Source organism: Rhineura floridana, chromosome 3 (genome assembly GCF_030035675.1).
Source record: "Rhineura floridana isolate rRhiFlo1 chromosome 3, rRhiFlo1.hap2, whole genome shotgun sequence".
In the NCBI taxonomy this organism is placed as follows: domain Eukaryota; kingdom Metazoa; phylum Chordata; class Lepidosauria; order Squamata; family Rhineuridae; genus Rhineura; species Rhineura floridana.
The window spans coordinates 121,274,687-121,287,333 of record NC_084482.1 but is presented as its reverse complement, the minus strand read 5'-3'; the positions used below and the strand labels follow the sequence as shown (position 1 = coordinate 121,287,333).

The window sequence follows — 12,647 nt, the reverse complement described above, 5'->3', positions numbered from 1 at the left end:
GGTAGTATGCTTCTGAATACCAGTTGCTGGAGGCACAGGCGGGAAGAGTGCTCTTGCTTGGCATTATGCTGACGGGAAGCAATGGCCTGCTACTTTCCTGGCAGCCTTGGAGCACAAACACCATGAGAGAATTGGCTCATCCCATTCAGCCTGAATGCTGAGGAGAAAGAATGGAAGTGATAAAGGAATTAGCCTCTTCCCAGACCAAATTCTCCCTTCAATCCAGGTTCTTTTCATCGTAAAGGGCATTCCACTCACTGGTGAAGAGATCCTAGGGGAGAGAAATGGCCACAGAGGATGCATGCCTGTGGTGAATATCTTCCAAGATCAATTCCCCCATCCCATCCCCATGGTAGATCTCTATCATAGCCCCTCTATCCCAGCTTGGCATTATCTGGTTCAAGCCCAGGGGTGCAGTGGCTGTCCCACAACATTCCACTGAGCCAAAGAGAAAGGAGAATCCCTAACACAAAGCAGCACATGGCACTGAATCACCCTCCCCAGCCAAGGTGCAAAGGAAAGGACAGTCAATTTATTTTGGCGTTAGAGGCAAAAAACCCCACGTGCCTTTTCCCCTCCCTGGTAGAATTCTCCCTTCCCCACATGCCGTTGTCCCAAAGCTGATCGAGCTGCAAACAGCACATTAGAAAAAACATACACATGCTAAATGCATTCATACACGTTAAATGTATTCAGCATGTGCATGAATGCATTTAACGAGTAAGTTTTTTCCAAACTGCTGTTTGCAGCCCGATCTAATTTTGCTCTTATGTCATACAACAGATACATTTCCATGTAGCCTGTGACTAACTCTGCTGTTAATTCCCAAACCACTGCCAAATTCCAGAGAATTATGTTTCCAAGGTGAAAAGCACCTGACTTCTAGCAGAACAAAAGCCTTTGCCAAGTTTGGGAATTTGTTCTCTCTCACGTGCAGTGATCAAAGACTGAACATGCTATAGATGCCAGATATAATTTGGTAATATTTCTCATAGGATCACACATCTTACGCTGAAAGTTAAGCTTTCTTTTGACATTTCAATAGTTTGAAAAAGTAGATTGCTGTCTCCACATAACAAATTTTAATGCATAAAGGCAGAACGTTTTGCCATCTGAAAAAAGGCACAAGCAATTTGCCAGGAACAGACAGGGGTGCTTCCAAGCTCCTTTTGGAGTAAACTGGGCTCCCTCTGCTGTTGTGCTGACATAACCTGCAGTCAACATGGTGCCCCCTCCCATCAGCCCCAGCCATTATGGCCAATAGTCAGGGATGACAGGAGTTACAGCCCAACATCATATGGAGTGCAACATGTTGGCTACCCCAGCTGTAGCAACTTGAACAGATGAATCCAACAGACAGGCAGCATATGACGGGGAAAAGAGAAACAGGAGAGGAAGGAGGGATGGCATCCCATGCCTCTTTTAACCCCACTGCTCCCTGAAATCCAACCAAATCCAACCAAAGTTAAGAAGATGGTTATAGTTTAAGTGGAAGATACTAAAACACATGCTTGAACTGTCCATTGAAATAAATGAGAAATGAAAGTACTCAACTTTGGTCAAGATACGTTCCAGATTTCTCCCTATAGTAGCTTAAAAGTTTCTGACTACAGGAGTAGCAAGACAATGCTCACTCTTGAAGCTTTGTCTCCAAAACTGTATTAATCAACATTACTTTCTCTCTCTTCTACACATACCCACCAAAGGTTTACACAAAGATGCAAAAATCAGCTAGAAAACACATACAGAATGTAAACTGACAAATTCTGCAACAGCACTGCAGTTGTTCAAGTGCTCACAACGATTCTTATCAAAGTTTAACCGCCAGTTTCTTCACACTAAGGACAGGCCTGAGAGAATATAAATTTTAGATGCATGTTTGCTGCTGCAAGAGCGCATGAATAGTACGAAAAGGCACGTTATTTTTCTCAGTGCTTTCTCTCTATCTAGCCGTAACTCTAAGCACTTAGAAATACTCTTTATTCCACTATGAGGCTCCTGCAGGTCTCTCGTCTCTGGGCATTATTTTATAATTCCTGAGTGCCTGGAACAGTCTGTAGGTGCTCATTTTCTAGACACTTTCCCTCTTATCAGTCCTCGCACATTCCCAACTGTTATCCCATGTTTTGTTTTGTTTATGTTTTAAGTGTCTTGTAAGTCTGTAAACAAATAAGTTACTATGCTTCTATGTCTTTTGAACAGAGCATAATATCCAGTGTTGTATGCTCTTTAACTTTTTCCCCAAGACATCTGTTAGTGCACAAATTTTGAGTAGGTTTCTCACACAAAACCATTGTTTATTATAAAGGATAGTTAGGTCTCTCTTAAATATTAGACAGGTGCCATCTCTGTTATCTTTTCGGTGCCTACTGAAGACCTTCCTCTTTCAACAAACCTTTTCATTAAAGCCCTTATCCCAGTCTGTGTCTGTGTTGGAATTGCTATTTAAGATGTATTTAAAGCTTTTTTTAAAAAAATATGTTTTTAAAGCTTTTTTTAAAAAAATATGTTTTTAAAGATGTTTTGTTCTAATATATTTTAAAGTCTGTTTTTATGATATTTTAGTGTTTTTGTTTACCGCCCTGGGCTCCAAGTGGAGGAAGGACGGGATATAAATTAATTACTTAAATGAATATTAAAAAGTAAGTTAGGAAAATAAACTTTTCTGGATACTAGCAGTAGATTCAGTTGAAGTTATAGATGGGATAGATATAAAATGGTGAAATCAATAGAGTTCCTAGTTTCTATATTCAGTTACCAAGAAATATGGGAGTAATTATTATGGGACACCAAATCTTTTAATTCGGTGGTGGTGAACCTACAGAACAGAGGCTAAATCTGACCCACTGCTTAATTTCATCCAGCCCACATCTTTCAATGTGAAGCTGTCCTTATCTACAAAGCTCTCCTGAGACAGGAGACCGCCCGGTACTGAGCTGGCTCCTGCCTGAGGGGTGCTTTTGAAAGTATGGATAGGTGGGCTCCATGTGTTCAAAGGTGAAAAAGCACATACTGAGTTGGATTGTCAACCATTTCAAAGCTCTCTACAGGTGGGAGACAGTCCAGTGCCAAGCAATATGCTACCGGAGAAGGGACACTTTCAAAGATGCAGTTCTGACTGTCTTGCAGCTGACCCAAATCTGCATTTCACCTTTGAAGGCACAGATATGGCCCACAGTTAATTTTTTTCTGTGGGACAATGGAAGCTGACAGAAAATATTTCCAGCCCTTTAATTCAAATGCAGTCTAACACCAACAGCTCTCAGAAATTACTTTAAAAATCCAAGATTTCTCTAAAACGGAAGAAAAAACCGCCAGCATTCTCCCCCAAATTCTACATTAAAAAGTATTTACTCAATTACTGGCTTATATGTTTTCCAAGCCACCAGAATGAACCTGGCCACTTGCTTGGTTTAGTGTTGATCATACAACTCTAAACAATGGGGGCAATACACAGAAACATGAGTAGTACCTGCTGAAATTCCATTTATTTGGAACAGTGTGGCTATGCATGAAACTGTATCTTATAAAAATGATTATACAGATTGTGTAATACAGCAATCTTTTTCAGCCCATTGTGGGCCTTCTAGGGGCTGCATACCAGTGATGGGCAGGGCCAAAGACAAAGATGTGTTGGGCAATGGATGCAACTCTTACCTTGGGACAATAGGTTGCATTGCAACCAAGTAAAAATATACGCACATACCTCCCCCAGGCTAGCAAGAGGCATTATCACAGTTCAAGGATGCAGTCTAGCCAGTAAAAGACACTTGAGAAGGGAAAGAGCAGAACTAGTGAGGAGTATGGCATGGGAGTGGTGGTGTGTGGCCTAAAGGGAGAAGCCTGAGGGTTACCACCGCGATATTATACATTATCAAAACAAGGAATGCATAGTAATTCACAAATCACTTTCTGCCCAGGCCAGCAATATAATTGCCTACTCAGCACTTGTCTTGTGTGAACAGCTGAACTGCAGATTTTACCTGCTTGTCTATTATCCATCTCCGATCATAACGACATAGTATCTTTTTTTCTAGGCTAAGGACACAGCGGTAATATAATAGCCATGCTTTCAGTTCTCCCTCCATCTTCTGACCTTTAACTATTTCAGACCAGAACAAATAGAGCTGTAATTGCAGCTAGCCCATTATTATATCACTCCAAACTGCCATGCTGTGTTTCCTTGAAACAGTGAAGTGCAGTGATGTGAGTTGAATTGGAAATTTGAATTGGAAAATTAGGGTAATTTGCATGAGAAATTTTCCACTTTACATTGGAAGCTTTTTCAGCCCAACAACTACATTCCCTTCTGGGGGCCACATGCCAGTGGTGGATGGGGCCAGAGGAAAAAGTGGTCAGAGCAACAAATGTTAACTTACCTTTGTACAGTAGGCTAGTTTCTACACACACTCACCTCTCTATACTCCATCTAAGCACACAAAGGGCATTACTGAAGTTCAAGGGCATATGCAGCCAGGCAAAAACATTCAAGGGCAGTGGGAAGCAGGGCTGGTGAGGAGCATAGTCTTGGGGACAATCCCGAGGGCCTGAAAGAGAGGCTTGGGGGTTGCACTTGGCCCCCAGGCCTGTTCCCCTCCACAGAGTTATTTTATTTATTTATTTATTATTATTTATTTATTATTTAATTTGTATCCCGCCCTTCCTCCCAGCAGGAGCCCAGGGCAGCAAACAAAGCGCTAAAAACACTTTAAAACATCATAAAAACAGATCTTAAAATACATTAAAACAAAACAGCATTAAAAACATTTTAAAGAAACACAACTTTAAAAAAGGGTTAAAAACATTATTAAAAAACATATTAAGCAATTCTAATACAGACGCAGACTGGGATAGGTCTCAACCTAAAAGGCTTGTTGAAAGAGGAAAGTCTTCAAAAGGCGCCAAAAAGATAGCAGAGATGGCGCCTGCCTAATATTCAAAGGGAGGGAATTCCACAGGGTAGATGCTGCCACACTAAAGGTATGTTTCCTATATTGACTTAGCATGTATTTTACTTGTATTAGTAAACAAAGCTAGAAACATTGAAACTGCCAAGCTTGCCTAATATTGCATTTGCAACTGACATCCATTCATTATTACTAATTGACGTAGTAACTGTTTCATAACAGATTTCTTCCTTGAAAAAATAAAGCACATCACTGGTGACTACAAACACTGACAAAGAAATGTTGTGTCAAGTATTACGGATAATAAGAGAAAAGTAATTTGTAAGCAGTACTATTTCTTCAGCACTTTATGTTGTTCATCTTTTGGAGGCCTTAGGAATACTGATGTCCTTTCCCCCCACTCCCCAAGTTCTATCACAGTACTTTGCAATAGTATGTATTTTTCATGTAGTGCTCAACACCTACTCAAGAATTCTTACTGCAACTTCCAAGTGTTCCTCTTGAGTTCTGTTCCTGAAGAGCAGTCAGCAACAAGAGAACTAAAGTTGCAACTATGCTAAAAATGCAAAAACTGTGCTGGTGTTCACCACTGCAGTCAAGTATAGAAGAGCAGGAAGTAATTGAAGGGTACAGAAGGGAGCTTTGCCCATGACTTAAGAGGGGTCAAAATGTCAATCAGAACATTCATTCTAGTGGAAGTTATTAAACATGATGGGAATGTATCATCAACAAGTTGCTTTCCACTTTTAGGAAAGCCCCAAATAGACTCTCACAATTGCCAAACACTCTGCCAGGTACTCCCAAATTGTGCTGGTTTAAGGCTTTTTATGGAATAGGGGAAAATGCACTGTGGTTTTTGATTTTTTTACTCTTTTCAAAACCATTAAAATTATATGTATATATTGCTCAATGTTCTAAAGACAGGGCAGAATATAAAGATGAGCTTGTACCTGGGAGTAGGGAACTGCTGAACTCAGGAACTTTCATCTAAGAATACATGCAGAAGATTGGGCACTACATGAACTACTAAGTTGGATTCTCTACCTCTCCTAGAACAGGTGAGGAACCTTTTTTAAACCACCCTCTTAATAATCACCTTGGAAAGGATCAGGAAGTCCCTCCCTCATACAGGTATACCGATTCATTTCCTGTTGTTGTCCTTAACCATTACAACGTATATAGCTGTTAGTGAATTTAGATGGCACAATGCAACGAAGGACAATATTCCAAGGAGCTTAACAGCCCACAGATCGGTCTCGCAGACTATACGTTGCTGGTTTCCCCTAAATTCCCCTCGGAAACGCACCAGTCCGCGGCTACCCACGTTACAGGGGGCTCACAATAATGGGATCCAGGTCCAGACGGCGACTTCCCTAGGCTGGTAGTCATGAGCTCACCTAAGGTCCGGGCGTTGCCGCTGTACTCTTAATGCTTCCTCGAAATACATCCTCCCCCTATATATCCCCACCGCCATCCCACGTCCAGCAGAAACCTCGGGCCAGGCTGCCCCCGCTCTTCTTGGCCATCCTGCGCGCTAGAAACCCTGCAGGATGAATGGGCTCAAGCTCCCCTCGGGGCGGCCGTCCTGGTTGAGTCCACCAAGTTCCACCCACCCGCCATGCCCGAGGTCAGCACCTGGAACTGAAGCAGCTTCTCGGTCTGCTCCGCCGACAACTCCCGCTCCTCTGGAGCCGCCATTTTGCTGCTGCCTCTGACCCGCAGGTGCGTCACTCCACGGAAATGACATAACAGCTCGAAACTTCCGGCTACGTTCTACACGCGCATGCCACCATAGAAGTAAAAACACGGTTACAGTAACCAGTTATAGAGATAGGAAAGAATTCAGTTATAATACGGAACTTAATGTTCCTCTTGATGCTTTTTTTCCGAGACGGAACGGATAGTTGCAAAATAAAACAAATTCTACAAGTCTATGATCGCACTCATACGTCATTTTGCACACGCCCTTAGCTAGCCTGGTTTAGTTTGGAATCTCCATTTTACACTATAGAAGAAAAAGTACCACGTGGCTGTACACGAATCAGCGGGACACGAGGGGTATCTGCGTTCCGTGGGAAGGGTGATAGCGCAATCTTATATGGCTCTACTGTACTCAGAAATAAGTCCCACTGAGTTCAAAGAGGGATCCACGGATAGGATTGCAGCCATGTTTTGATGCAACTTGAGGAATGTTTTTAATGGAAAATTATTATTATTATTATTAGTCGCTTTTTTCCAAAATGGAACTCAAAGCGATTTACAAAAAAAATTGTGCTCAAAGTAGCTTACAACAAAAGCAAACAACAATTACAAAAACAATTTCATAATAAAATCCAACTGCATTAATAAAACAATAACAAATGTCACAGCAAACCCAAAACCCTTTTCAATACTATATAACATTACATTCTTTAGCAGGCCATGTTACACCTCTTGGCAATATGGCAAAAATAAAAGGAAGTTAAGACAGTTTCAGCTTTGCTCATAGAAATAACCCACCCATTATGTTACTCGCAGTCTCTCACTCCTGCAGCCACTTCTTGCAAGCCCTCCAAAGGCCGGAGGTAGTGGGGTAGCTCGATACACCACATTCATCATTTTATGCACGGTAGCTCAGACAAGTCCCATCATCTTCCAGAGAACTTGCCATGTTGATAAAATTGCAACCTCAACCCTCCTGTTAAAGGCGTGGGGGTGGAGAAGAAATGCTTGCTTCAATATGGCTTTTGCAGGTGTTTCTTTCCGTTGGCTCTGTACTTCTCCCAGAGCCACCGCACCTGCTCTACACTGAGGCCGCAGTTCTCCATGTGAGCCTCATATTTCTCCTCCTATGCCAAACATCATGGAGTGATCTCTAATTAGTATTATCTTCTTGTTCTAATTTCAACAACCACTAAGAATTACAAGGCAAGCACAAAGAGCTCAACCTCAGCCAAGAGTAAGTCCAAGCCATGCACGCAACATAAATGCCTTTCAAAGACGAAACAGCAAAGAAGGATCATGCAATGCTGCCTGCTTTCAATGGGGCACTATGTTTATTTCAAATAACGTAAGCATGGGAACTGTTAGCTAAATTTAAGTAGGGGGTATCCATTCTTAGAATCTGCAAGGAGGCATATAATAAGGTTATAACAATGCACAACCACAATAAAACAACACAACATAGTTAATAAACAGATAAAATGGCAACACAAAAATAAAAACAAGCAACTTATAAAAGGATATAAAAGCTATGATGTCTGTTAAAAGCTTGAAGGGGGAAAGACATCCTTAGCCTGGTATGTGGAAGTCAGCAGTGCTAGGAATGCAGGTGCTAGGAGAACTACCCAACGGCAGGAGTTTCCAGGCTGGGTGCCACAATAGAAAACACCCTCTTTCTGGACTGGTAGCTATTCATCTAACTTGTGATGGCAGAGAAACTATGCCAGAGATGAGAAACCTGTGGCCTTCCAGATGTTGCTGGACTCCCATGAACCTCGGCCATTAGGGACAATGGTCAAAATCTCAAGGACAATGAGAGTTGTAGTGCAGCAACATCTCTGGAAGGTCACAGGTTCCCGATCCCTGAAATACGCAAATTATTTGAGTTCCACTCATGTAAGCGGAAGTCCTCTTGTGTGAGCAAAGGTCTGGTCCACTTGTACAATGACAATATGTGGTCCCACTCATACAACTGGATACAATGCTATTTCTATGACACACACAGAGAAAGAGAGACAGATAGAAGGCTTCCACCTCCCCAGGACTTGCCCTTCTCTGCCTTAGCTGGGCTTTCCCAAACACTATAGTGAAAGGCACACTATACCAAAAGGCACAAACACTTGCAATGTGCTATTGCAAGCACATGTTCTGTGATATGAACAGTAGTTTACTTGTCTCAGTCTTGGGAACAGTTTCTGGAGTCCTAAGTCACTACTTACAAAATGTGAGCTCAGGAGTTTGAACGATAGGCCTCTGGTAGAATTCCACATACTCTGTCCCACCAAGGGGTATGGATGGCATTGTTCCTCTGCCTGGATTCAGTGCCATGTGGGGGAGTTGGTACCAGTTTTTCCAGCCTGTTACAGCCAACCCATTCCCTACATGGCCCACCTGAGAGAGTCAACTCCCTCGCTGTCACTTTCTGGGAGAGTGAAAGCCTTATGTTCTGTTGATTTTCAACTCAGCAGATACATATAGAGATGGGGGACCAGGCAAAAGCTGAAGAAAGAAAATGGGGCTGAGAGAGGAAAAGGCTTAGAAGGAAATACTGGATTTAAAATGTGACAGAACAGTTCACCTTTATTGTATTTCATGTTTATTCATTCATTGGCGATCACTCGTGGCCGAGTAAGATTGTCTTCCAAGATAAAGTCTTTAACAGTGGGTCTGTAAATGACTGTAGAGGCCAATTCTGGATCCACACAGCCTCCCACAGTGAGGATATAGGTTTCCAGATGGAAGATGGTCACCCATACCGCCTCCTTCCACACGACATGCTGCCTTGAGCACTTCCTTGATGTCATCTTCACCAAGAACCGCTCTGTCTCTTCTTGTGTTGTGGAATTTCTCTGTCTGATCATGTAGGCTGCTGGAGAGACTAGTGGTCTGGTTTTCCACAAAGACAGCAAGGAAAGCCAAGGGTTAAGGTGTTCAGAAAGCTCAAGGACAGATGTGCAGCTGGCACAGAGCTTCTGTCGTCCATAAAACCTTGAAACCGAAACTGCTTGGTGTCGGGGGGTGTTAGTAGTGTCAGGAAAGTATTCTCATCTGTATTACCGTTAATGTCAGTAAAAGACTCTTAAGACTAAAGGCTAGTGTGTGGTCTCTTCTCTTGGGCGATCTCTCTCCGGGTTGGACTGGACCTCTGGGTACACGCAGTTCATTACACCGCTGCCAACAGATCATTATCTTCTCTCCCTTCAACAATGCTTATTTGTCCTCCCTCCTCATGTTTTGCCTCCTGGTCTTTCCACTATGTTAGTCCATTGAGCCAGGGGAATTCTCTGTCTGAGAGGATTGTCTTCTCTCACCTTAAGTTTTTGCCTCGCTCCACTCAATTTCCCCTTCTGTCCTTTATCTCCAAGACCCAGAGTATGAAACTTGCTCTTGTTTTTACTTTTTCCTTCTCTGACTATGCATTTGACTCCCTCCAATATAGCTTCTGCCCTCACAATTGTATTCCAAAATTGTTGATAATATCCTTGGTCCCTGGGTGAAACATTTCATGGCTTTCAGTATAACCTTTAAGCTGATACTTACCTTTACCTCTTTCTTCCTTCATCTAATCACAAATCTTTAAATGCCCCTGTGAAACATTTTTCTCTCTGGGATGCTTCATTGGCTGGGGCTCCGTCATGTTCAAAGAGCAAAAGGTTTTAATCATTCTATCTAATTAACTCATTACAGCCCTACACAGATAAGGCGGTAACAAGGTGTACGTTTCCATGGAATTACTGGTTTAAATCCAAGGTCTCTTGACCGATGGACTGGACAATAAATGAAGGTGTAGATTATTATTTTATGGGGGGAAATAGTTACTGCTGACATCCCCACCTGTGCCTTACTTCACCAACATTAAAATTCCTTCTTTAATTAAAAAAATTATTTGTTATTATGTTGATCCCTTGCGATGCCCTTGACTTGTTTAACATTGATAAGTTAATCATTAGTGGTTATATGTGATACAGGAAGTCGGGACATCAAATACGAAGAGTTTTCCAGGATTATTTATCATTTTGACTCCTCAGCTCCATGATAAGATGCTCTGGGTGTGGGGAAGCTGTCAATATAAATCATTCCCAAGGGATTGCTATTATTTATTTATAAAAATATTTATAATCTACTCTTCTTCTATAAAGGTAACAGTGGAATACAGAATACGGTGGTGAGCTGGATGAGAGTGAGTAAGCTGAGACTTAATGAGATGCAGGCACTGTGTGTGGGTGGGCAAACTGCCTATCCTGGACAGGGTCAAATTCTCTCTAAAGGAGCAATTGTTTTGTTTGGGGAGTTTTCATTGGAGGTGGCAAGTGGCCTCCATGGCAAAGAGGACCTTTTGACAACTTAATTTTGTGTGCTACCTACAACTATTCCTGCACAGCAATAGCTAGGCCACAGTATTTCATGTGTTGGTAACCTCAAAGCTGAACTAATACAATGCATTATATGCAGAGCTGCCTTGGAAGTTGGTCTGGAAGCTACAGCTGGTGCAGAATGCTTTGGCATGGCTGTTGTGTGGGAAAGCCTGCCGAGAGCACATTACACCTGTACAGAAAGAACTGCACTGTCTACCTCTATGCTAACAAGCCAAGTTCGAGCTATTTGTATTGACACACAAAGCCCTTAGGACCTAGATACCTGGCAGAGTGCCGCCTCCCATATAGATCTGCCTGTATTTTAAGATCTGTGGGAAATGCTGTTTTAGTGGTACTGCATCATCCTGAAATTCAGTAAGTGGCAACTCAGCAGAGTACATTCTCAGTACAGGCATCCTGATTGTGGAAGGTCCTGTTTGCAAAGATATCTGGTTGGCTAAGGTGAAAACAGCATGCTGGACTAGATGGCCATTAGCCCGAATGAGCAGAGCTCTTATGTTCCTAATTTCTTCCCTCCCCAAAAAGGCTGTTGCCGATTCTTATATGAGTTTTCAGTACCAGTTAAAGATCTATTTCCCCAAACCTTTGAGAGAACTGACTCCCTTATGAAAGTAAATAAAATGTGGTTAGAGTGTTGTACTACGACCTGGGAGACCAGGGTTCGAATGCCCTCACAGTCATGAAGCTCACTGGGTGACCTTGGGCCAGTCACTGCCTCTCAGCCTCAGAGGGAGGCAATGGTAAACCCTCTCTGAATACTGCTTACCATGAAAACCCTATTCATAGGGTCACCATAGGTCTGGATTGACTTGAAGGCAGTCCGTTTCCATTTTTAAAGAACCAAAATCAAGCCCTTCTCTGTCTCCAGTGTTTCTTTGGGCCACTGTTTGTTCCATTCCTTTCTAGAACTGTAGTAATGTCTGTCAAATTTCCTTATAATATTTGGCATCTGAGACTGAGGCACTGTCAGAGTTGCTAAGAAATATATGAAATTAATAACAAAGAGATGGGATGAAGAAGGGATACTAATGTCAACCTGTTGCCTGCATGTGGCACAGAGTCCGTAGGGAGGCAGATCTCAAACATTTCTCATCTTTTTCCCCAAGTCCAGCTCATCTTACTCTGTGCCCTAGATTAGGACAATGATTCTGAACTTGTGGTCATCTGCCACACCTTTCTGATTGGTTCACAAGATTAAAATTAAAAGAACAGAAGAAAACAGTGAAGGTCTTTTTCTAAGCAAACAGCAAAGTCCACAATTAAAGTTCCACTTCATCAGCCTTGAAGATCTGTGCCCTGCCTGACCAATGTCTCTGTGATATGGTGCATAATGCAATCGTAACAGTACCCCCTTAGCAACACTATCCCTTTCCATTTACCTCTCCCCCCATTCAGCTGCATCAGAAGGAATTGTATTTCATTGTGAAAGCCTGTCAAGCAGCTCCTTGAATTGTTTTTCGAAACAAATAGGCAGGCAGTGCAGCTCACAATCTCTAGAAGACATGAAGGAGGGATTGAAAAAGGAAGCAGATTAGAGATAAATGCAGGAGCCTTTGTGAAATTCCTGTGCAAACACACAAGGCTCTCTAAGCACAGCTGGAGAAATATCAGTTGTTATGCTCAATTATGCCATTGTTACCTGTGATAGAAATGAGATGTATAT

General features: G+C 42.3%; 1 protein-coding gene across 1 annotated transcript in view; it reads right to left on the bottom strand.

Moving 5' to 3' along the window:
- FAF2 (Fas associated factor family member 2) overlaps nt 1–6,668 on the bottom strand; it is a 28,508-nt gene extending 21,840 nt beyond the window's left edge. The window contains exon 1 of the mRNA XM_061617537.1: nt 6,543–6,668. Coding sequence (XP_061473521.1) covers nt 6,543–6,605 — 63 coding nt within the window. The 5' untranslated portion in view covers nt 6,606–6,668. The remainder of the gene's footprint in view (nt 1–6,542) is intronic.
- Nucleotides 6,669–12,647: the final 5,979 nt, after the last annotated feature.